The following is a 24,949-nucleotide window of genomic DNA, read 5'->3' on the forward strand; positions in this document are numbered from 1 at the left end:
TCACGGCACCGATTAGCGTTCACATTGTTGTGAAGGACCTGTATGTGTTTATTCGCTGTTTCCGGTAGGAACCCTTCCACTGCGACACACCTCCCGTGACGTCACATCCTGCTTATAACGATAAAGAAGATCCGGCGGGAGCTCCGCGGGTCAATTTTTTTTGGGTTTGTTTGGTGAATCCGGCGTCAATCGGAGCCATCAGAACCGCAGACATGGTGAGTGTTTACCGGACAGCCCGTCCGAACCTCCTCCGGTACGTCGGTACCGGAATGACGGGTGTATTTTAATGATGGAGGGAGATTGATTGAGTTTGAATGAACGTCAGGTGAACGTCGGAGCCACAGCACCGGCGAGCTAACCTCAAGCTAACACCGGTGAGCTAACCGGTTCCGTTAGCGGCGCGCTGCGGGACTGAACCCTCCTCCGGTCCCGGTGGGTCTGGTATTTATTTACCGGTACCGGGAGAACGGAGCCTAGCAGCTTCAAGCTAACTGCTAGGCTAACTCAACGGGAAACGGTCCGTGTCAGAACTTCAAAATAAAAGGACCGGAAGTGTTTATAGATTAAAGTTTGTTTGCAGCTTTTTGTCTGTAAAATTAAAATTAAGCAATTATCACAAGACATAGTTAATCAGGTATTAAACCAGAAATGATCAATAATTTTCCCTGTGGAGTGATTAACAAGAACTAAAAACACTTAAAATACCCCAAGGAGAAATTATTTGAATCTTGTTTATTTTATTTTTTGGGTATATGTATATTAATGATTTATATTATATATTTTAATGTATTTTATTTTGTTTCATTCGATATATTCTACACTTAAAAAACCTCAGAGAAATTATTAGAATTTTATTTTTTATTAAGTTTATTATATGTGTATATGTATATTTGTGATTTATATTTTGATGTATTTTATTTTAATTTTATTTCATTTTACATATTTTATTTTAATAATATTTTAATTATTAGTTGATTCGTCTTCTCTTCCATACCCACCATCTCTTCTCCTGCACGTCTTTCCTCCCTCCTTGTTTTAGACATTAATTTGTTCATTAAAACAAGAGGAGTGGTGATGATGATGGTGATGGTGATGATGATGGTGGTGATGTTGTGTCGTGTCTCTCCAGACGGTGGGTAAGAGCAGTAAGATGCTGCAGCACATCGACTTCAGGATGAGGTGCATCCTGCAGGACGGTCGTATCTTCATCGGGACCTTCAAGGCCTTCGACAAACACATGAACCTGATCCTGTGTGACTGCGACGAGTTCAGGAAGATCAAGTAGGTCCAGAGGCTCCGCCCTCTTGCCTGAGTGAGGCATGCTGGGTAAACCGGATGTTCTTTGTCTTCCTTCAGGCCGAAGAACTCCAAGCAGCCGGAGCGAGAAGAGAAGCGTGTCCTCGGTCTGGTCCTGCTGAGGGGGGAGAACCTGGTGTCCATGACGGTGGAGGGCCCCCCCCCTAAGGATGTAAGTCCTGTCTGGTCGTCCTGCAGCATCAGCCGCCGCTCCGGTTCGTAGGTTCTAACCCCGCCTTCCCTTCCAGACGGGCATCGCCCGCGTCCCGCTGGCGGGCGTGGCCGGGGGCCCCGGCGTGACCCGGGCAGCGGGTCGTGGCGTCCCCGCAGGAGCCCCGATGCCTCAGGCTCCAGCCGGGCTGGCGGGGCCCGTCAGAGGAGTGGGCGGGCCTTCGCAGCAGGTAACTATAGCGACGGCAGCTCCGCCTACAGTTGTGCTGCGTTCAGGTGCTGACGGCCCCCTGCTCGTTCTCAGGTGATGACCCCCCAGGGCAGAGGGACGGTCGCCGCTGCCGCGGCAGGAGCGAGCATCGCCGGAGCCCCAACGCAGTACCCCCCCGGACGGGGAGCCCCGCCCCCGATGGGCCGTGGAGCCCCGCCCCCAGGTGAGCGACAGACAAGGAGTTGGAGCCAATCAGCTGTGCTGACCTCGTTTACAAACTGTAACCTGTGTGGCTCCGCCCCCTACAGGTATGATGGGACCGCCTCCTGGGATGAGGCCCCCCATGGGTCCTCCAATGGGAATCCCTCCTGGTCAGAGAGCTCCAATGGGGATGCCCCCTCCAGGCATGAGGCCACCGCCCCCTGGGATGAGAGGTGAGACGTTACCATGGTGACTGGGTTGACTTTAGGAACCAATCAGATCACAGCATCAGTGAATCAGAGTCAGAGGATCAATCCATTTGCACTGCTTGTTTCAGGACCCCCCCCTCCTGGGATGAGACCACCCCCCCGGCCCTGAAGAAGCCCCTCCTCCTCTGGGTCCCAGCTGTTGTACAGTTTGTTTTTTAATGAAAATGTTTGGTTTTGTTTTTTAATAAAGTTCCTTCAGGATGGTTTGATTTCAGAATGCTGTCTGTTTCCATCGCCCCCCCCCCCACCTAATCATATCATGTTGACGGTCACATGACTTCACGCAGCCAATCATATTCCAGCTCATTGTGGCTTATTTTTAGTCAAAAGAAGGGAGATTTCTTCTACCCGGGTTTAAATCAGGGATCTAAATTAGACAAAGATCGGAGCGAGATTTAATCTCAAAAACAAAGGTGACAAAATCAAACAAATAGAGATCCGGTCAAATTAAACTTCCTGTCATTGTTTCTGATGGAGATCAATAAATGTGATCAGTACTGCACTGGAATTCTGTACAGAGGAAGTCCCCCAATCTGGTTTTGTACAAATTGTATTTTAAGATGTCTGACTGACAGAATAATAAAGATGAATGCACCTGAGAATAAAGGTTAAAGTGCAAATAAACGTACAACCTCAACGCCGCCCGTGTTCCCCTGATGTCTTTGATGCATTCCCGTCGCACTTGTATGACGTCACACATCTTGATCGCACCAGAATACGGTTGATTTCCTCCTGAAGTGACGTTATAAGATAAGAAAACGCTCATATTGAATATATAATCTCTATCGTGCTCAATTAGCAGGATAATTATATTTATCCGGTCAGACTAACTGTTGACTCTGCTTCTTCGGTCTAACTGAAAATAAAACTTTTTTTCATCTGGTAATGTACTTAAAATGTGATCTGGATCGTTTTTCTCAATAAAACCCGCCGAGCTCTTCATTGAAAATAAAAATTTTTATTCTCGTTGTTTATTCATTAAATTCGTTTTCAAGACGTTAACTGTTACCCTGTTCTACAAATAAAACCCACCCGGGCTGACTTTAATATTTTTATTTAGTCTAGTTTGTATATATTAGTATTTTACATTTTGAAAAAATATTTACATATTGTAAATATTGTTCGTTAAAAAACACCCGGAACTAAAGGTCTGCGGTCTTGTTTTGCTGAACACGGGGTGTGTCACGTGACGGACCGCTATCACATGACCACCTGTGATGCCTCATTATCTTTGGTTGAGCTCAGATCAGCGTCACCACAGAGCGGAACCGAACCCGACCCGAACCCGGAGGACACAGGCGGCAGAGGTGTGTGTGTGTGTGTGTGTGTATGTGTGTGAGTGTGTGTGTGCGCGTGTGTCTGTGTGATCTCTCGTGTGTTAGCAGCTAGCGGCTAAGCTAACGTGTTTCCGTCGGTCACTACTTCCTGTTTATTTCAAACCTTCGCCTCCTGAGGCGCTCATTTAAATGATTTACGGTCAACTTAAACTTGTTATAAATTCAACAAACATAAAATCTGAGCTTCTAATTCTATTTTTTTTCTGCTCTTGTTGGACAAAATTAAACTTTTTACATATTTAAATTTTTATTTCTGGGTGACTTCCTGGTTCCCGTTTGGACACTTCCTGTTTACGGACTGATAGGCTGTTTCTAATGGTAGAATAAGCCCCGCCCAGTCAGAATCACGTGACTGGTGGAGCTGGAGCCGACAGGGCTGAACCCAGTGGGTGTGGCGTGGAGATTTTCCTTTTCCAGAAGCAGGTTTTGATCCTTCCTGTGCGTTAACAGATGCAGGCGGTGGCGTTGTGTTACTTCCTGTTGGCCCTCCTGGGCGGCGACGCGGCCCCCGACGCCGACGAAGTGATGCACCTGCCTGGTCTGCAGAAACAACCTAGCTTCAGGCACTACTCCGGATACCTGGACGTGGCGGACGGAAAACACCTGCACTACTGGTGACTAGACGGCGGCATTATGACATCACTTCCTGTGACTCTTCCTGGGCGTCACCCGCTGGCGTCTCTTTCAGGTTTGTGGAGTCGGAGAACGACCCGCTGTCCGACCCGGTGGTGCTGTGGCTGAACGGCGGCCCCGGATGCAGCTCCCTGGACGGATTCCTGACGGAGCACGGCCCCTTCCTGGTAAGAAGCTCCGCCCACTCCACCCGCATCATTTCCGTCTTTGTGATGTCACGGCGTCACTTGTTGACCTCCTTTCTGTCCCGTCAGATCCAGGATGATGGCGTATCGCTGCGGTACAACCCGTACTCCTGGAACAAGGTCGGTTCATTGGTTTTCTTTTAGGGTGTGGTCATGTGACGGTGTTTTGGTCACATGGTACGAATCGTGACTGCTGATTGGTTCTGCTTCCCATCAGATTGCCAACATGTTGTACCTGGAGTCTCCCGTTGGGGTCGGCTTCTCCTACTCCGACGATCGGGACTACGTCACTAACGACACCGAGGTCACTCCTCCTCCTGGACCGGAGCTCCTGATTGGCTGACGGGCGTCAGGTGTTACCGTGTTTGTTTCTGCTCTCAGGTGTCGCTGAACAACTTCCTGGCTCTGAAGGAGTTCTTCCGTCTCTTCCCGGAGTTCAGCGGCAACGACCTCTTCCTGACCGGCGAGAGTTACGGAGGAATCTACATCCCGACTCTCGCCGAGAGGGTGATGGAGGACGCCAGCCTCAACCTGCAGGTAGGGCGGGGCCACGCTAGCTAGCAACGCAGGCTAGCAGCGCCACAGACCTATCAGCTATCAGCTACGGGCTAATAATATTTGTTCTGATTTATTGTACAGTAACATGTGTTGTTAACAGTTTATTAGTGATTTTATGATTCCAAAATGTCACCTGCAGGGCGTTGCCGTGGGAAACGGGATGTCCAGCTACGAGATGAACGATAACTCGCTGGTGTTCTTCTCCTACTACCACGGCCTGCTGGGAACTCAGCTGTGGGCGGAGCTGCAGAAGTTTTGCTGCAGAAATGGGACGTGTAACTTCTACCACCCCAAGAACCAGAATTGCTCCGCCAGCGTGAGTCTGAACCGATCGAACCGGTTTGATGTGAACAGGTTTGATCCGGATTGATCTGAGCCGGTCCAAATCGGTTTTATTTGAGCCAGTCGGAACTGCTCTGAACTGGTTTGGTCTGAACTGGTCTGATTCAGTTTGGTCTGAACCGGTTTTATCCGAGCCAGTCTGAACTAGTCTGAACCAGTTTGGTCTGAACCAGTTTGAACTGGTCTGAACTAGTTTGGTCTGAACCAGTTTGAACTGGTCTGAACTAGTTTGGTCTGAACCAGTTTGAACTGGTCTGAACTAGTTTGGTCTGAACCAGTTTGAACTGGTCTGAACTAGTTTGGTCTGAACCAGTTTGAACTGGTCTGAACCGGTCTGATCTCTGGTCTCTCCTGCAGCTGTCGGAGGTCCAGGACATCATCTACTCCTCGGGGTTGAACATGTACAACCTGTACGCACCTTGTCCAGGTGGAGTCCGGGAAAGACTCAGGTAAGCTTCGATCTGATTCGTCGCTGCTCAGGTGGGCGGGCCTGTTGATGTGCTGTGATTGGTCAGTGTTGAAGGGGGTCGGCTAGTGAGCCGGGATCTGGGGAACTCGTTCATCCACCACTGGAGGACGCAGCTGTGGAACCAGGTGGGTGTGGCCTCACTGTTACCTGAACGCACCTGGAGCAGCGCTGGAACCTGTGTCTCATGTGTCTCGTGTCCCCATGCAGAAGATCAAAGGGCTCGCGTCCCTCCCCCTGCCCTTGTACCTGGACCCCCCCTGCACCAACTCCACCCCCTCCAGGACGTACCTGAACGACGTCGTTGTCCGCTCAGCGCTGCACATCAGCCCCAAAGCCCTGGACTGGGTCATCTGCAGGTAGCACAGCCGTTCCACAGGCATGCTGGGAATTGTAGTTAAGTTGTAGTCTAAAGCCGTTGTGACCTCTGACCTGCAGCTCGGAGGTGAACCTGAACTATGGCCGTCTCTACCTGGATGTCAGGAAGCAGTACCTGAAGCTGCTCTCCGCTCTGGTGAGCCGACGCATCGGATGCATCTGACCGCTGGCGGGTGGGCGGGGCCTGTTCATCAGGTGTGTTGTGTTCCTGCAGAAGTACCGGGTGCTGGTGTACAACGGGGACGTGGACATGGCCTGCAACTTCATGGGGGACGAGTGGTTCGTGGAGTCGCTGCAGCAGCAGGTAACATCCGGCCGCCGTCACTAATCAATAAACCAATCAGTTGTCTATGCAACTGTGGTGGGGCGGGGCTTCCGATAACATCAGGTGTGTGTTAGGTGGAGGTCCAGAGGCGGCCGTGGACGTACGAAGATTCAGACGGACGGCAGGTCGGAGGGTTCGTTAAAGAATTCGACAACATCGCGTTCCTGACCGTAAAGGTTAGCAGAGCGCGGTCAGCTGACCCTGTGATGTCAGGGGGCGGGGCTTGTTCAGCTGTGTTTTCAAATGTTTTAATTTAAACTCGTGTTGTCCTGCAGGGTTCTGGTCACATGGTCCCAACAGACAAACCAGTCGCTGCCTTCGCCATGTTCACCAGATTCATCAAGAGACAACCCTACTGACCCCTGGGGGGCCACTTTCAAACTGCCATACTTTCATCCGAGCTGATTTTTGTTCTTCTACTCGTCGCCTACAGGCGTTGAATCTTAACGCTTCAATCAGGTCATATTTGTCATCAGGGAAATAAGTTTTGTGTGTGAAATTTTTGTGGATTTTAAATAAAATTTAATCCTGAAATCTCTTTTTGTTTGAATCTTTTTTTTTAATTAGTTTTCCAAAACGAGGGAAAAAAGATTCTGATCATTTTCTTCAAATATATTTCTCAAGTTAATAAATTTGCAAGTAAAACAACTCAGTTTGTGGAGAAATTAATTTAAACTTAATCTAATTAATTTAAACTAAATCCAATTTAATCCAATAAATTTAAACTGAATCCAACAGAATCCAATTAATTTAAACTTAAATCCAATATTGTGTACGATCCTAGCCCCTGTTAACCACTGTTAACCAGCAGCGTGGAGCCTGTCAGTCATTACTCAGGGTTTAGTATCGCCTGTAAACAAACTTAAGTTTCCCAGCCGAGCCTGAAGGCAACAGCAGGAGGTGAGTTCAAGTTCATTTGTTGTGACTTTCAGAGAGACGCCGTTCACCTGTGTGAGCAGACAGACGCACCTGTGCAGGTAAGAGTTCATCCGACTTCATCCGATTTCATCCAATCAGAACACAACTGGTGAAATAATTAAACCACTGGTTTAGTTTTTTATCCGTATTCCGGAACAAAAAGTTTTAGTAGAAATAATCAAACGTTAGTTTTGGGAGTTATTTGACACGACAGACGTCAGCTGGGTCCAGATGAGATGAAATCTGTGTTTTAATATGTTTATATTTAATCTAAAGGTGGTTTAATGAATGAAGTTTCCACCAGTGAAACGCGTTGCTCCATTAAAACAGCGATGAACTCTGTTTATACAGTAAACTGGTGATGCATCAGGTGGGCGTCGCCCGACAGGTAAACAGGAAGCGGTTCTGTTTGTTTACAGGGTTTATTGTTTGTTTATTCCTCTCTCCGTCAGGTGAGCATTGATTGGTGGCTCATGGAACAATCATGGCCCGGTGGGCGGGGCTATCTGAGCGTGCTCAGTTGCTTCCCGCCCTCGGTGGGCCGTGACGTCGCCGTTGCGGTGGTGAAGCCCCTGGGAGCGGGCCTAGGAAACCCCAGCACTCACAGCCTTCTGCACACAGACAGACAGGTGTGTGTGTGTGTGTGTGTGTGTGTGTGTGTGTGTGTGTGTGTGTGTGTGTGTGTTCGGTTTACCAATCAAACGTGACATGGCCTCTGATTGGTCGGTTCCGTTCCCAGGTGAAGTGGGCGATGGAGGTGTTGTGTTACGGTCTCACGCTGCCGTCGGACGCTGAGACGGTCAAACTGTGTGTGGACGTCTACTCTGATTGGCTGACAGCCCTGGTCTCCCCGAGCGAGTCCGTCCCTCCACCAATCAGCAGAGAGCCCAACCTGTACGTCCAGAACATCCTCAGACACCTGTGCAGCCTCTTCCTGCCCAGGTAGACCACCACGCCCCTTTGAAATTGCACTCTCTGATTGGTCAGAGGAACAGGAAGTCACAACTAAATGCTATATATTAGCCTCTTAGGCTAATGTAAGCTAACATCAGATGTTTAAAGGGCCATTCCATAGAAGATTGTCATTTTAATATAATTAACATATTTACTATGAAGAGGAAATTATTTATAGCCATAAGAACAATAAATGAGATTTATTTGATATATTTTAAATTTTGCATGACAAAAATATTCAGTGGACAAGAGAAAATAATTATAGTTTGACATAAAAAGTTAAAAATATGCAAATTGTGTGGTTATTATTTAATTGTATTTTACCTCTAGCTAACACTGAAAGTATGACACATGTAATGCAACCCCCCAGGTCCGACCAGGTGAGTCCACACTACCTGGGTCTGTGTCAGCAGGTTTTATCTGCAGTTCAGTCTCTGGCCAGAGAGGGCGCTGCCATGACTAGAGACACCTGGGAGACTCTGCTTCACTTCCTCCTTCGCATCAACCACGCTGTTCTGACTCCTCCCACTGCCACAGGTGAGCACAGTTCCAGGTCTTGTTTCTGACTCGTCGCCACACCTGTCTGTCTCACCTGTCTGTCTCACCTGTCTGTCTCACCTGTCTGTCTCACCTGTCTGTCTCACCTGTCCGTCTCTGCAGGTGTCTTGTGGGAGCAGCTGTCCGACGCCTCCATGGCGGTGCTGTTTGAGGTGTGGCTCCTGTCCTGCTGGCGCTGCTTCCCGTCTCGCTCCATGTGGCAGACGTTCAGACACATGATGACCGGATGGAGGCGCCACCTGGTGGCGGTGGAGCAGTGGAGCCGGGTTGTCTCCGCCCTCACCTCCAGGTGAGCACCCAACCAGGTGTTAGACCCCGCCTTTAATTTAGCGGTAACTTCCTATTGGCTGCAGGTTGCTGCTGCTGACCTTTGGCCCCTCCTTCCCCCGCCTGAACGTCCCAGATGAAGACTCCGCCCTGATTCCAGCTGACCTGGAGGACCAACGTGTTTCTCACACCTGGTTCAGGTTCCTGCACCTGCTCAGGTAACACCAACGGGTCGACTCCCGTCAACCTGAAACCACAGAGTTCACCCTCCTTTTTCTTTTCTTACGGATGTTCCGACAAAAAAATCTCCATGAACGTCTCCGCAGCAATCCGGCAGACATCAGTCACCAGGTGGTTGTCGGGTCGACGCCCTCCCCCCCGGATGAGGTGCTCAGAGGCGACGGCAGTCTGCCCAGCATCTTCTTCAGAGCGATGAGAGGAGTCAGCGCGCTGGTCGACGCCTTCCTCGGTACTCTGACCTCTGACCCTTGCATGTTTAACGACCTTCATCTCATTGAAGTGTTACCGAGTCGACGTGAGGAGGCGGAGCCATTAACGGTTACCTGTTCCTACAGGTGTGACGGTGATCAACCAGGACCCATCGGAGCAGCAGCCGCCGCATGCCGGTGGGTACAGCTAGCATTCACGCTAGCGGTTGACACAACCGTTGCTATGGTTGCTTCCATTGCCGTAACTGTTGCTGTGTTTCATCAGGACAAACGTCAAGGATCCACTTCAGGGACCGGCTGCCTTCTCTGAGTAAAACACATCAACCAATGCTATCGATAAGCTAAGCTAACGGCTGGACGTCATGTGACAGTCTCAACTGTTAAAGTCGATTTTTAAACTTTTGATGTCAGTTTGCGATGAGCTTTTCCCATCTGGTCTTTCACAGGTGTTGCCGTGACCAGAAGTCCTTTCAAAGACCGCCTCCCCCCGTACGGTAAGCCCCGCCCACCTGCCTCCATACCTTTGATTGATTGGTCTTTTTGATCTGCTGATGTGCGCCCGTTCTCCATCTCCTCAGGTCTCTCCAGACCTCGCTCTGGTAGTGCCCCGCCCACCCCAGTCAACATCCTGAGTAGGGCTAACACCTCCTCCTACGGCACCTCCCCCCCGAAATATAACGGGCAACTAAAACCAGTCGCCAAGGCAACCAGCAAACCAATGGCAGTACGGAGTCTGTGCACCTCTCCAGGTAAGCTTCAACCACATCCGGACTCACCCTCCTGCCTTCCTCTCAGGTCTCTTCCTCCCCACATCAATGGAAGTCCTCCCCCCATCCTACCTCCACCTCCCCCCTGCTGTGCTCGTCCCCTCGGCCGCCCCCCTCCCCCATCAGGAGTTCCGTGGACTCCCTCCTGCACCTGTTTGGTAGCTGGTTGTTTGACGCTGCCCTGATCCACAAACAGTCCGGTCTGCCTGGTCGGTATCCAATCAGACGATAAAAACACGACCGCACCTGAACGCACTGTGATGTCACTGTGATGTCACTGTGATGTCAGACAGGTGGGCGGCCGGCCGAGCGGAGGCATGCGGGACGCTTTGTCGGATTTTTACCTGTAAGAAAACTGCTGAAGAAATCCTGAGTGTCTACCTGTCCAGGTAAATGTTCATCAATCCCACCGTACGTAGTCCTCAACCTACAAACATTTGGAGATACGAACAAACACCATATCTGACTATTGTCTTAGGTAATAGTACTTTAGTATTTAGAGTAGTAAAGGAATTTAGGGCAATTATAAACTGAAAAACTTATGAACTATTCGACTTACAAACAACCTTGGAAGTCTTTGTATGTTGATGACACGTATTTGTATTTGCCTCATTATCGGTAGGTATCGGGTTAAATGTCGCACACCGAGCGTCCATTGTCGGCTTTTTTCTCTTTGTTTGGTTTGTCTTTTTTACCTTACTTTTGGTGGGTTTTTTGCCCTGTGAACCGCCTACAGGTTCTACGTGACCCTCCTGCAAGGTCTCCAGGTGTCTCCGGAGGCGTGTCCACCTGTTCTGGCCTCCATCCTGCTAAACTCCACCTGTCTGTTCTGCTGTGACCTGAGGGGCGTCGTCATGCTGCTGCCTCCCTTCCTCTCAGCTTTGGAGAATGTTTTACTGGACAGGTAGGAACAACGACACACCCACAGGTAGAGACGGGCATGTCCACAGGTAACTCTCTGTCCTGTCTGTCATCCAGAGAGCTGCTGAGGTTTAAATGTTACGCCAATCTGGTGGATTTGAGACGATCCTCTATTCTCATCCTGTTGTCCCTCCTGCCCCTCCCCCTGCAATTTCCCCTTGTCCAATCAGAGGTAGGCTTCTAAACAACGTATAACACACACCTGTGTAAGGCTGAGCTTACATCACAAGTGAAGAACGTCCATTATGCACGACCGTGTGTGTGTTCAGGTTTTATTGAATGGGGAGTTCAGTGGTGATGATGTCACAGCAGGGAGCATCCTGTCCCTGAAGCCCCGCCTCATCAGTGTTCTGATTGGTGTGCTGAACCTGGAGACGGACTCCTCCAACATACAGCTGATACTGGGTCAGTGACGGGTCAAGAAGTAGTTCTGTGATAGGCTGGTGTCCAGAGGCACGGCTCGTATCTCGGATTTTTGCTCGTATGTCGAACAAAAATCTGGACAGAACAAAAACTCGTATCTCAAAGAACTCGTATCTCGAAGTACAACTATAAGGTTTCATGTAGACTTCGTGTTTTGTGCTGTGTGCAGCGGCCATATTGAACCTGGTTCAAGACTCAGCTGCGTTCGAGGCTGCAGGACAAACCCAACAGGTGAGTTGTTTTTCGACTTATGTTGCGTCTCCTGGATCCAGTTAACGAAGTAATCCGAGGTTTAGCTGAACTTCCGGGCGTCACTACAGGCGTTGTGTTGTCATGACGCAGCTTTGGGAGGAATGGTTGCACAACTAAAAACTACAATGTTCTACGATGTTCTCCAGGAAGCTGCCCCCCAGCTGGACGGCGCTCAGCGCCCCTGCAGGACGGGAGGAACCACTGCGAAAACACGGGCGCCAGGAAGAAGTAGTCAACTGTTGTTTTATTAATATATTTGATATTTTGATGTTGTGTCGTCTCCTGTAATGTATATCTGATGGGCGTGTGCTTGTTGTCATGGTGACCAGCCATCCAGTCTGACACGACGGCGAGTCTTTGGGTTAAAGTCGTTCAGCTTCTGACGCAGCGTCTGACGATCCAGTGGAAGAACAACTCAGTAGTTTGTCTGTCTGCACTGGAAGTACTGGGAGGACTGGCAAAGGTGGACACACACACACACACACACACACACACACACACACACACACACACACACACACACACACACACACACCTGACTGTCATGCTCCTGCAGGTGAAAGTCAAGGTGGAGGCGGCGGAGAGGCGGCGAGCCATCGCTTCCGTCTGCAGCTGCATCGTGTTCCAGTGCGGCCGCCCCCCCCCGCTTCACTCCAGAGAGCTACACTCCGTCATCGTCGCCAGCTTCTGCTGCCTCAACGTCTGGCTGACTCAGCATCCAGTTGTCCTCGATGAGCAGGTAACCTTCACACAGGTAACGTTCACACAGGTAACGTTCACACAGGTAACGTTCACACAGGTAACGTTCACACAGCCTCCCTATAGAGAAAGCACAAAGGACCAGTAAACATGTCGTCATGGCAACAAGAAATCAAACACAAGTGAAGAGAATTTAATTTATCATTCAGCCAATGAAAAACTAGCATAGAATACTCTACTCTAACCCTAACCATTCCTGTCATCTGATTGGGTGGGCAGCCAAAAGCCCGCCTCCACATTCACATAACCCTAAACTAACCCTAACCCTAACCCTAACTCTAACCCTAATCCTAACCTAACCTAACCTAAACCTAATCCTAACCCTAATCCTAACCCTAATCCTAACCTAACCCCAACCTAATCCTACTCTTAACCCTAACCCTAAACTAACCCTAATCCTAACCTAACCCAACCCATCCCTAATCTAACCTATACCTAACCCTAAACTAACCCTAACCTAACCCTAACCTAAACCTAATCTAACCCTAACCTAACCTAACCCTAACCTAACCCTAACCTAACCTAACCTAACCTAACCTAACCCTAACCTAACCTAACCTAACCTAACCCTAACCTAACCTAACCCTAACCTAACCTAACCTAACCTAACCCTAACCTAACCTAACCTAACCTAACCCTAACCTAACCTAACCTAACCTAACCTAACCCTAACCTAACCTAACCCTAACCTAACCTAACCCTAACCTAACCCTAACCTAAACCTAATCTAACCCTAACCTAACCTAACCCTAACCTAACCCTAACCTAACCCTAACCTAACCCTAACCTAACCTAACCCTAACCTAACCCTAACCTAACCCTAACCCTAACCTAACCCTAACCCTAACCTAACCTAACCTAACCTAACCTAACCTAACCCTAACCCTAACCTAACCTAACCCTAACCTAACCTAACCTAACCCTAACCTAACCATACGTGGTTTCATAGTTTGTGTGCTGCTCCGTCTTCAGGATTGCCTGTCGGGGGTCCTGGAGATCGTGGAACTCGGTCTGTCGGGGAGTAAATCCCGCCAGGAGGAGGATGTGAGGTCCAAAGAGGAGAAGGAGCTGAACCCCACCTCTTTGAGGGTGAAGGAGGCGGCCGAGGAAACGCTGAGTTGGTGAGCAAAAGTAAAAACACCTAGACAGGTACCACTAGACTTTCAAAATAAGAGCTTTTTAAACTATTTTGATTGTAGGAATTCAGTTTCTAAATTTTCCCTGCTGCAGTGAGACCCATGGGATTAGTCAAGTGACCTGTGACCTGTTCGTATCTCAGTGTGATGCAGGCTTCGGGAGTCTTCCCGTTCCTGGGAAACCTGCTGGACGAAGCTGCTCTGATCGACTTGTGTGGTTTGAACAACAGCAGCGAGAAAAAGTTCAGATACTTTGTGTTGGACAAATCCGTGATTGTAGCCATGTTGGAGCAATCAGCGCAACCCGGCGACTGTGAGTTCTGAACCCTCTCATGACTCCATGTTTAGGGCTGGGGTAGGTTTGGGGTAGGGTAGGGTAGGGTTGGTTGGGTTATAGTCAGGGTTAGAGTTAGGTTTTGGATTTGGATCAGGGTTGGTTTAGGGTTAGGATAAGGGTTAGGCTAAAGGTTAAGATTAGGCTATGGTCAGGGTTAGGTTTAGGTTTCGTTAAGAGTTAAGGTTAGGGTTGGGTTACTCTTTTGGTTGGGTTAGGGCTAGGGTTAGGGTTATGGTAATTGTTAAGGGTTAGGGTTAAGGTAGGGGTTTCTGTTAAGATTAGGGATTGGGTTAGGGTTAGGGTTAGGCAAGGGTTGGTTGGGTTAAAGTCAGGGTTAGGGTTGGGGAAGGGTAAAGGTTAGGCATCATCAAACTAAACCAAGCACTGTTCACTACAAAGACAAAAACATTTCTAACCTTGTGTTTCATTGGTCACTGTGTGCAGCATCGCGTCCGTCGCTCACGGCGCTGATCAGAGGACCGACAGGGTGTCACGCCTGGACTCTAGAGCTCCGCCTACAGCCCAGAGAGGGCAGCACTCCCACTCAGGTGACCTGACTGTGTCAGATGGTTCCTGCTGCTAACGTTAGCTCACCTTGTTTCTCTGATGATTTAGGATCCAGGCATCAAGTAACTGGTTAACCTGGTAGGATGGATGTAGGATGTAAGTCATGTTCTTTACTGGTGACAGGAACCAGAGTTTGCTCAGCGGAGACAGGAGGTTGTTGTCAGAGCGACAGTAGGAAGTAACCGTGACAACAGCGGTCAACAGGTGAGGCTCCGCCCCCGCCACTGGAGCAATTTTATGCTATGAGACAGAAAATAAATGACCTTCAGTCTGAACCTACAGATCATCCACTAACACAACAGATGATAAAACTTCAAATCCGTCTTCTATCTCACCTGTCTCCACGGACTGCAGCAAACTCTGGTCCCAGAATGCAGTGAGGGAGCCCAGGAGGATTCTGGGAAACGCTGTGGCATCAGAGCTCAGTCATTTCCTGTTAAAGCCGATCTGAGTATTCCACCTCTACACGAAATAGTCACTGAGACGGTAAGACCCTGAACGAGATCCGGTCGTATCCATCCGCCAACAGATGGGAAAGAACGATATCCGGTCTCAGCTGATGTCGTATCCGTCCACCAACTAGCGCTGGTGTTCTGAAGCACGACTCATATCTTCCTGTCCTGGCTCAGGAGTAAACTCCTCCTCCTCCATCAGGTGCAGCGTCAGCTCGAGTTTCTGAAAGCAGCGTTCAAGAGGCAGCAACAGGTGGAAGCTCAGCCTGGATTGGGCGGACTCTCCGGTGTCATGAAGTCTTGTAGGATGCCGCCGCCTGTTGCCAAATTCCAGACCGCAAGGCTCTTCCTGTCCCACCTGGGCCTGCTGACACCTGAGACCCTGAAGGTAGCAAGGTCTTGACGGAGATTACCCAATGGGTTGGTCTTTCGTCTCACCTTCCTCTTTGCAGAACCCGGGGATCGGCAGCGCCCCCGCCCAGCTAGTGTCTCTGGACTCGTCTGTCCCTGGATTCTCTGAGGATCTGATGCGGTTGGACCTCCTTCCCTCCAGACGCCGCGACTCCGCCTTCGTCTTCTGCATGAGGGCAGGCCAGAGGACGGCGGCTGAGGTCATACCCGTCCATCCAAACTGACCCGTCTAGCCGTAAACCAGAGTACCGTCTAACATCAACATGTCCCCTTAGATTGTGAGGAACGTGACCTCCAGCCACGGTGTCCCACCTCACTTCCTGAACTTCCTGTCATCTCTTGGCCAACCAGTGGCGGCGGGGCAAAGACTTGGCCGTCAGTGCTCTGATTTATTGCCCCCCTCCAGACACACGACGCGCATTAATAGGCAGCTGCCAGGGGTAACGTGAAGGTCTTCTTCCACCTAGAATTTTCTGCTGTGCTCGGCGATAGCGGTGGGGGCGTGTTCAACGGAGACAAGTGTGTCCTGGTGGACGCCGACGCGCTGACGGAGATCGCCTTCATCGTTCCATCGTCACCACACAGTCAGTGTCCAATGAAGACGAGGCTCCGCGGGAAACAAATGTGTTCACTCTGATTGGGTTCTTTTCCTTTTTAAAGTGTCTGATTGGCCGAAGAGTCAAGTGGAGGCGGAGACTCACTCTGAGGTCAGTCAGGACCAGGTCTCCTATTCCTGTCTGTCCATCCATTCATCTGTCTGTCTGACTCTAACCTGTCTGTCCATCCATTCAGAGTCCTGGAGGTGAAGATGTGAAGTCTTCTCGTTTCGTCTCTTCCTTCATTCGCTCTGACTCTAAACTCTTAATCGTTTGGATCGAACGCTTCCAGGACATTGGTAACTATCACCAAGTTAAAGATAAAACCACAAACTAACTTCAACAACTAACTATCACCAACTTAAAGATAAAACCACAAACTAACTTCATTTACAGCAGAGATGACCAAGTTTGTCTTTCAGAGAGTTTCCCTTTGACTGAGCTGCTGTCCGAGACAAAGAACGACACGCCAAGGTGTGTCTGTCTGTCTGTCTGTCTGTCTCTGTCTGTCTGTCTCTACAACCTGTCTTTCTGTCTGTCTATCTGCCTGTCTCAATGACCTGTCTGCCTGTCTCAATGACCTGTCTGTCTGTCGAAAGTGTCAGTGCCCAGTTGATCTTCATCCATCCTCTTCAAAGTGGACTCTATCGTATCTGTCTCCATGGAAACAACAGCAGCAAGTTCAGCCTGGTCGTCCCATTGGTCAGTGGGAGTGTGGTCAGCCAGAGGTCGCTGGGTAAGTAATCACCGTTAGCCTGACAGTTAGCCTGTTAGCCTTACAGTTAGCCTGAAGGCTAGTGTCATTATCCATTGCCATAGTAACAGATCTTCACCTGGGATTCTGGAAACTAACCAGATTAATCAGACTAACCAGCCTAACCAGACAAACTAGTCTAACCAGTCTAACCAGCCTAACCAGACTAACTCCAGGTTTCTCTCCAGGTTTCCTGGTCAGAGAAACAGTCATCAACTTTTTCCACCGGAGGCAGCTGGAGAACGACTCCGCCCCTCTGCCCCACGTCAGGAGGAAGCACATGATCAGTGACATCATCGATCGCTACCGCAGCCGTCGCCCTGAACCCACCTTCTACTCCGCCCTGTTCCAGGACCCATGAGCGCCCAGCTGAGCGCCAGCGACCAATCAGAACTAAAAGCTACCACCGTAGTTTAAGTAATGATGATGATGATGATGATGGTGCCGCCTGCAGGTCAATAAAGAGTGCTCAAACCTGTGTCCTGTGGCAATATACATGTTCAAAGCATGTTCACATGTTTAAAGTCCAATCCAAATCCAAAATATCGAATCCAAATCCAAAAGAAATTTTAGACCTACCGACCATTCGACCAAAAAAAGCATTTATTTAGACCGACCAAAAAACATTTTTTAGACTGACTGACCGACCTAACATCCGACCGAAAAAATTTTTTTTTAGACCAAACGTCCAAAATAACCGTTTTTTTTAGACTAACTAACCGACCAACCAAGAAAGAAAAAACTTTTTTAGACCGACACACCGAAAAATCCCCTATTTTTTAGCCGACTGACCAAAACAATATTTTTTTATAGTGACCAACTGGTTGAAAAAAAAATTGTTTTGAGACTCTCTAACAAAAACAATGATTTTTTTTTAGACTAACGGGTCCAAAAATTTATTTATTTGGTGGGTTGGTCTAAAAATAGTTTTTTGTACCTATGTGTAAAAAAAAAAAAGTTTTAGATCGATGGGTGGGGGAAAAAAAGATTTTTTAGACTGCCGGTTTGAGAAGAAAAAAATTTTTTGGGATTGATGGGTCAAAAAAAAAATCTTTTTTAGACCGACGGAACGACCAACCAAAACAATTTTTTTTACACTGGCTGGAAATAAAAAAAATTTTGGACCAACTGATCAAGAAAAAAATAATTTTATGATGGGTCAAAGAAAAATGTTTTTTTAGTCCAACGGGTCAAAAAAAATTTTTCTTGGACCGACCAAAAAGAAAAAAATATTTTCCTAGAATGGCTGATGAATAAATTTTTTTTAGTTTGACGGGTCTAAAAAAAATTTTTTTTAGATTGATGATTTTAAAAACATTTGTTTTGGACTAGCCGACCAAAAAATTTTTTAGACAAATTTGTCAAAAAAGAAGTTTTAGATTGACAAGTTGAAAAGAATGTTTTTAGATTGAAAGGTCGAAAAAAAAAATTTTTTTAGACTGGCCGACCAAAATAAAAAAAATTTTATACTGAAAAAAAGTTTTGTTTTGGACGACAAAAACATTTTTTTTTACACAAACGGGTCGAAAAAAAGATTTTTTAGATTGAAGGGTCAAGGAACATTTTTTTTTAGACTGGCAGATGAACAATTTTTTTTAGATGGACTGGTCAAATATAAAACATTTTTTGGATCGGCTGAGTGAGAGAAAAAAGTCGGAAATAAAAATGTTTTGGACAGGTTTACTGAGAAAAAAATGTTTTTACACTGACCAATGTATCAAAATTAAAAATTAAATAAAAGATGATTTTTTTTAAGATTAATGGGTCCAAAAAAATTTTATTTTAGACTGGCTGACCAAAAAATGTTTGTAGACTGACGCATCGAAAAAAAAATTTTTTTTGGACCGACGTACCAAAACATTTTTATTTACACTGATCAATCAAAAAAAGTTTCTTTTGGAATAGCAAAAAAATTTTCTTTTTGAAAAAAAATTATTTTAGATTGAAGAGTTGAAAAAAAAATTTTTTTTTGGACTGGCCGACGAAAAATTTGTTTTGGATCGACTGGTCAAAAATAAAAAAACTTTGGACCGGCTAGGGTTAGGGTTAGGGTTTTTTAGATCGACAGGTTGAATATAAAAAATTTTTTGGAACAGCTGACCGTGAAAAAAAGTTTACATTGACTGCTGGGTCGAGAAAAAAAAAATCACTGTTAGCCCAGCAGTTTAAAGAAAAACATTTTAGGAATGACAGTCCCAAAAAAATATAAATCCTTTTTTAGGCCGATGGGTCGAAAAAAAATTTTTTTAGACTGACCAAGAAAATATGCTTTTGAAAACGGCCTAAAATAAAAAATTTTTTAGACCAACTGATCAAGAATCTTACATCGACTGATGGGTGAAAATTTTTTTTATTTTAGTCCGATGTATTGAAAAGAAGTTTTTTGAGACTGACCAAACCTAAAAAAAAAAAGTTTCCTAGACTGGCAGATGAAAAAAAGTTTTTTAGTTTGATGGGTCAAAAAAAATATTTTTTAGATTGACGAGTATACAAAACATGTTCTTTGGAATGGCCGACAAAAAATTTTTTTAGACCAACGGTTGACAATTTTTTTTAGAATTGCTGACAAAAAAATTGTTCCGACAAATTGGTCTAAAAAAAATTTTGTGTTGTTGGACCGGCCCAATTATTTTGTTTGGGCCAGTTGAAGAAAACATGTCTCTTAGACTAGTCGACAAAAAAAAATTTTAGATTGACAGGTCGAAAATAAATTTGTTTGGCTGAGAAAAAATGTTTTTTACACTGACCAAGAGATCAAAGTAAAAAAAAATTTTAGATTGAAGGGTTGAAATTTTTTTTTATTTTAGACTGGCCAACCAATAAAGTTTTGTAAACCGACGCGTCGAAAAAAATTTTTGTTTTGCACTGACCGATTAAAAAGTTTTCTTTTAGAATGGCCGAAAAAATGTTTTTTTTTATACAATCAGGTCAAAAAAATTTTTTTGACCGGCTGCCAAAATTTTTTTTTCAGATCGACTGGTCGAAGATAACTTTTTTTTGGCTCGGCTGAGAGAGAAAGAAATTTTTATACACTAACAAATGGGTCAAAATAATTGTATAAAAATATTTCTTATTAATAGTCAAAAAAAAAATTTTAGATTGAAGGGGTGAAAAAAAATTTTTTTTTGATTGACAGGTAAAAAAAATTTTTTTTGTTCGATTGAAGAGTTGAAAAAAAAAGTTTTTTAGACTGGCTGACCAAAAATTATTTTTAGATCGACAGGTTGTAAATAAACATTTTTTTGGAACAGCTGACCGTGAAAATAGTTTACATTGACTGCTGGGTCGGAAAAAAAAAATCATTGTTAGACCAACAGTTTAAAGAAAAACATTTTAGGAATGACAGTCCCAAAAAAATATAAATCCTTTTTTAGGCCGATGGGTCGAAAAAAAATTTTTTTAGACTGACCAAGAAAATGTGTTTTTGAAAACGGCCTAAAATAAAAATTTTTTTAGACCAACTGATCAAGAATTTTACATCGACTGATGGGTGAAAAATTTTTTTATTTTAGTCCGATGTATTGAAAAGAAGTTTTTTGAGACTGACCAAACCTCAAAAAAATTTGTTTGACCAATGTGTGAAAAAATTTTTTGTTTTAGTCTGATGTATTGAAAAGAAAGGTTTTTTGAGACTGACCAAACCCAAAAACAATTTTTTTTCCTAGACTGGCAGACGAAAAAAAGTTTTTTAGTTTGATGGGTCAAAAAAAAAGTTTTTTGGATTGATGAGTATATAAAACATGTTCTTTGGACTGGCCGACCAAAAATTTTTTTAGACCAACGGTTGAAAATTTTTTTTAGAATTGCCGACAAGAAAATTGTTCTGACAAATTGGTCTAAAAAATTTTTTTTCATTTTGCACTGACTGGCCCCAATTTTTTTGTTTGGGCCAGTTGAATAAAACATGTCTTTTAGACTAGTCGACAAAAACATTTTTTTTAGATTGACAGGTCGAAAATAAATTTGTTTGGACCGGTTGACTGAGAAAAAATTTTTTTTACACTGACCAATGGATCAAAGTAAAAAAAAAATGTTAGATTGGAGGGTTGAAATTTTTTTTATTTTAGACTGGCCAACCAATAAAGTTTTGTAAACCGGTGCGACGAAAAAAAATTTTTTTTGCACTGACCGATCAAAAAGTTTTCTTTTAGAATGGCCGACAAATTTTTTTTTTTTTTTATACAAACAGGTCAAAAAAAATTTTTTGACCAGCTGACAAAAATTTTTTTTCAGATCGACTGGTCGAAAATAACTTTTTTTTTGGCTCGGCTGAGAGAGAAAAAAAATTTTCACACTAACAAATGGGTCAAAATAATTTCATAAAAATATATTTCTTTTTAATAGTCAAAAAAAGTTTTTAGATTGAAAGGGTGAAAAAAAATTATTTTGATTGACAGGTCAAAAAAAATTTTTTTTAGACTGTCTGACCAAAAATTATTTTTAGATCGACAGGTTGAAAATAAAAATTTTTTGGAACAGCTGACTGTGAAAAAAGTTTACATTGACTGCTGGGTCGAAAAAAAAAATCATTGTTAGAGCAACAGTGTAAAGAAAAACATTTTAGGAATGACAGTCCCAAAAAAATATAAATCCTTTTTTAGGCCTTTTTTAGGTTGAAAAAAAATTTTTTTTTAGACTGACCAAGAAAATATGTTTCTTTGAAAGTGGCCTAAAATAAAAAATTTTTTGGACCAACTGATCAAGAATTTTACATCGACCAATGGGTGAGAGAAAATTTTGTATTAGTCCGATGTATCAAAAAGAAAAGTTTTTTGACACAGACCAAACCCAAAAATTTATTTTTCCTAGACTGGCAGACGAAAAAAAGTTTTTTAGTTTGATGGGTCAAATAAAATAATTTTTTAGATTGACGAGTATACAAAACATGTTCTTTGGACTGGCCGACCAAAATTTTTTTTAGACCAACGGTTGAAAATTTTTTTTAGAATTGCCGACAAAAAAATTGTTCCGACAAATTGGTCTAAAAAAATTTTGTGTTGTTGGACCAGCCCAAATTTTTTGTTTGGGCCAGTTGAATATAACATGTCTTTTAGACTAGTCGACAAAAAAATTTTTTTAGATTGACAGGTCGAAAATAAATTTGTTTGGACCGGTTGACTGAGAAAATTTTTTTTACACTGACCAATGGATCAAAGTAAAAAAAAATGTTAGATTGAAGGGATGAATTTTTTTTATTTTAGACTGGCCAACCAATAAAGTTCTGTAAACCGGTGCGTCGAAAAAAAATTTTCATTTTGCACAGACCGACCAAAAATGTTCTTTTAGAATGGCCGACAATTTTTTTTTTTTTTTTATACAAACAGGTCAAAAAAATTTTTTTGACCGGCTGACAAAATTTTTTTTTTAGATCGACTGGTCGGAAATAACTTTTTTTTGGCTCGGCTGAGAGAGAAAAAACAATTTTCACACTAACAAATGGGTCAAAATAATTTTATAAAAATATATTTCTTTTTAGTAGTCGAAAAAAAATTTTAGATTGAAGGGGTGAAAAAATTTTTTTTGGATTGACAGGTCAAAAAAAATTTTTTCATTCGATTGAAGAGTTTAAAAAAAGTTTTTTAGACTGGCTGACCAAAAATTATTTTTAGATAGACAGGTTGAAAATAAAAATGTTTTTGGAACAGCTGACCGTGAAAATAGTTTACATTGACTGCTGGGTCGAAAAAAAAAATCATTGTTAGACCAACAGTTTAAAGAAAAACATTTTAGGAATGCCAGTCCCGAAAAAATATAAATCCTTTCTTAGGCCGATTGGTCGAAAAAAAAAATTTTTTAGACTGACCAAGAAAATAAGTTTTTTTGAAAATGGCCTACAATAAAAATTTTTTTGGACCAACTGATCAAGAATTTTACGTCGACCAGTGGGTGAAAATTTTTTTTTGTTTTAGTCCAATGTATCCAAAAGAAGTTTTTTTCAGACTGACCAAACCCCAAAATTTTTTTTTCAACCAATGGGTGAAAAAAAAAATTGTTTTAGTCCGATGTATCGAAAAGAAGTTTTTTGAGACTGACCAAACCCGAAAATTTTTTTTTGACCAATGGGTGAAAAATATTTTTGTTTTAGTCCGATGTATTGAAAAGAAAGGTTTTTGAGACTGACCAAACCCATAAAAAAATTTTTCCTAGACTGGCAGACGAAAAAAAGTTTTTTAGTTTGATGGGTCAAAAAAAAAGTTTTTTAGATTGACGAGTATACAAAACATGTTCTTTGGACTGGCCGACCAAAAATTTTTTTAGACCAACGGTTGAAAATTTTTTTTTAGAATTGCTGACAAAAAAATTGTTCTGACAAATTGGTCTAAAATTTTTTTTTTCGTTTTGCACTGACCGGCCCAATTTTTTTGTTTGGGCCACTTGAATAAAGCATGTCTTTTAGACTAGTCGACAAAAACATTTTTTTTAGATTGACAGGTCGAAAATAAATTTGTTTGGACCGGTTGACAGAGAAAAAAATTTTTTTACACTGACCAATGGATCAAAGTAAAAAAAAAAAGTTAGATTGGAGGGTTGAATTTTTTTTTATTTTAGACTGGCCAACCAATAAAGTTTTGTAAACCGACGCGTCGGAAAAAAAATTTTTTTGCACTGAAAAAAAAGTTTTCTTTTAGAATGGCCGACAAATGGGGTTTTTTTTTATACAAACAGGTCAAAAAACATTTTTTGGACCAGCTGACAAAATTTTTTTTTCAGATCGACTGGTCGAAAATAACTTTTTTTTGGCTCGGCTGAGAGAGAAAAAAAATTTTTCACTATAACAAATGGGTCAAAATAATTTTATAAAAATATAATTCTTTTTAATAGTCAAAAAAAATTTTTAGATTGAAGGGGTGAAAAAAATTTTTTTTGATTGACAGGTCAAAAAAAATTTTTTGTTCGATTGAAGACTTTAAAAAAATTTTTTTAGACTGGCTGACCAAAAATTCTTTTTAGATCGACAGGTTGAAAATAAAAATTTTTTTGGAACAGCTGACCGTGAAAAAAGCACATTGACTGCTGGGTCGAAAAAACATAAAATTTTTAGTTTTTTTTAGACTGACCAAGAAAATATGTTTCTTTGAAAGTGGCCTAGAATAAAAAAATTTTTGGACTAACTGATCAAGAATTTTACATCAACCAATGGGTGAAAAATTTTTTTGTTTTAGTCCGATGTATCGAAAAGAAAAGTTTTTTGAGACTGGCCAACCAAAAAAATTTTTTTTGTTGGATTGGCCCAATTTTTGGGGGGGCCAGTTGAAAAAAAATAAAACAAAAAATTATTTTTAGACAAAAGGGTTGAAAATAAAAAATTTTTTCGACTGGCCGACAAAAATGTATTTTTAAATTGACCAGTTGGAAATAAAATTTTTTGGACAGGTTGACTGAGAAAAAAATGTTTTTACACTGACCAATGGATCAAAATTAAAAATTAAAAAAAAATTTTTTTTTAAGATTGATGGGTCCAAAAAAAATTTATTTTAGATTGGCTGACCAAAAAATGTTTGTAGACTGACGCATCGAAAAAAAACATTTTTTGGACCGACGTAGCAAAAAAAATTTTATTTACCCTGATCAATCAAAAAAAGTTTCTTTAGGAATAGCAAAAAACTTTCTTTTTGAAAAAAAATTATTTTAGATTGAAGAGTTGAAAAAAATTTTTTTTTGGACTGGCCAACGAAAAATTGATTGACTGGTCAAAAATAAGAACATTTTGGACCGGCTGAGAGAGATGAAAACATTTTTACACTGACAAATGAGTGAAAAAAATATTTATTTAATAGATTGACAGGTCAAAAAAAATATTCTATGATTGACGGGTCGAAATAAAATTTGTTATACTGATGAGTCAAAAAAAAAAGTCTTTTAAACTAGCTGACCAAAAAATTTTTTGAGACTGACCAAACCCAAAATTTTTTTGGATTCTTTTTGAGAGAATTTTTTTTTTTTACAGTGACAATGGGTCAAAATTAAAAATTGTTTATAGATGGGTCAAACAAAATATTTCTTAGATTGACGGGTTAAAAAAATGTTTTTGTGTTAGATTGATGAATCTAAAAAA

General features: G+C 43.3%; 3 protein-coding genes across 4 annotated transcripts; all 3 read left to right on the forward strand.

Annotated features, from left to right (window-relative positions):
* Positions 1 to 91: 91 nt before the first annotated feature.
* On the forward strand, positions 92 to 2,369 carry snrpb (small nuclear ribonucleoprotein polypeptides B and B1). The gene is made up of 7 exons (XM_068315095.1): positions 92 to 215; positions 1,130 to 1,281; positions 1,357 to 1,468; positions 1,545 to 1,697; positions 1,772 to 1,901; positions 1,987 to 2,112; positions 2,217 to 2,369. The coding sequence occupies exons 1-7, from the start codon at positions 213 to 215 to the stop codon at positions 2,255 to 2,257; spliced, it is 717 nt and encodes a 238-aa protein (XP_068171196.1). The 5' UTR covers positions 92 to 212; the 3' UTR covers positions 2,258 to 2,369.
* A 927-nt stretch (positions 2,370 to 3,296) lies between these two features.
* ctsa (cathepsin A) lies at positions 3,297 to 6,908 on the forward strand. The gene is made up of 14 exons (XM_068315099.1): positions 3,297 to 3,455; positions 3,936 to 4,099; positions 4,174 to 4,285; positions 4,373 to 4,423; positions 4,521 to 4,607; positions 4,685 to 4,840; positions 5,001 to 5,177; positions 5,561 to 5,652; positions 5,719 to 5,797; positions 5,880 to 6,028; positions 6,108 to 6,183; positions 6,262 to 6,351; positions 6,447 to 6,548; positions 6,648 to 6,908. The coding sequence occupies exons 1-14, from the start codon at positions 3,366 to 3,368 to the stop codon at positions 6,729 to 6,731; spliced, it is 1,509 nt and encodes a 502-aa protein (XP_068171200.1). The 5' UTR covers positions 3,297 to 3,365; the 3' UTR covers positions 6,732 to 6,908.
* Positions 6,909 to 7,276: 368 nt separating this feature from the next.
* On the forward strand, positions 7,277 to 17,393 carry LOC137595914 (ral GTPase-activating protein subunit beta-like). Of its 2 annotated transcripts, none has more exons than XM_068316283.1 (34): positions 7,277 to 7,349; positions 7,743 to 7,919; positions 8,030 to 8,232; positions 8,615 to 8,781; positions 8,905 to 9,091; positions 9,156 to 9,287; positions 9,396 to 9,538; positions 9,645 to 9,695; positions 9,784 to 9,828; positions 9,965 to 10,012; positions 10,097 to 10,242; positions 10,314 to 10,494; positions 10,575 to 10,674; positions 11,022 to 11,189; positions 11,264 to 11,378; positions 11,476 to 11,611; positions 11,799 to 11,860; positions 12,028 to 12,109; positions 12,211 to 12,344; positions 12,438 to 12,620; positions 13,613 to 13,761; positions 13,920 to 14,089; positions 14,558 to 14,661; positions 14,804 to 14,884; positions 15,035 to 15,166; positions 15,335 to 15,520; positions 15,585 to 15,743; positions 15,819 to 15,918; positions 16,011 to 16,127; positions 16,204 to 16,250; positions 16,336 to 16,438; positions 16,562 to 16,613; positions 16,739 to 16,875; positions 17,082 to 17,393. In XM_068316283.1, exons 2-34 carry the CDS (start codon positions 7,764 to 7,766, stop codon positions 17,252 to 17,254), a joined length of 4,149 nt encoding a protein of 1,382 aa, XP_068172384.1. In that variant the 5' UTR covers positions 7,277 to 7,349; positions 7,743 to 7,763; the 3' UTR covers positions 17,255 to 17,393. The 2 variants fall into 2 exon arrangements, with proteins under 2 accessions (XP_068172384.1, XP_068172385.1); XM_068316284.1 differs by having other exon boundaries at positions 10,097 to 10,239.
* The last annotated feature ends 7,556 nt before the right edge of the window (positions 17,394 to 24,949 follow it).

Source organism: Antennarius striatus, chromosome 5 (genome assembly GCF_040054535.1).
Source record: "Antennarius striatus isolate MH-2024 chromosome 5, ASM4005453v1, whole genome shotgun sequence".
Classification (NCBI taxonomy): Eukaryota; Metazoa; Chordata; class Actinopteri; order Lophiiformes; family Antennariidae; genus Antennarius; species Antennarius striatus.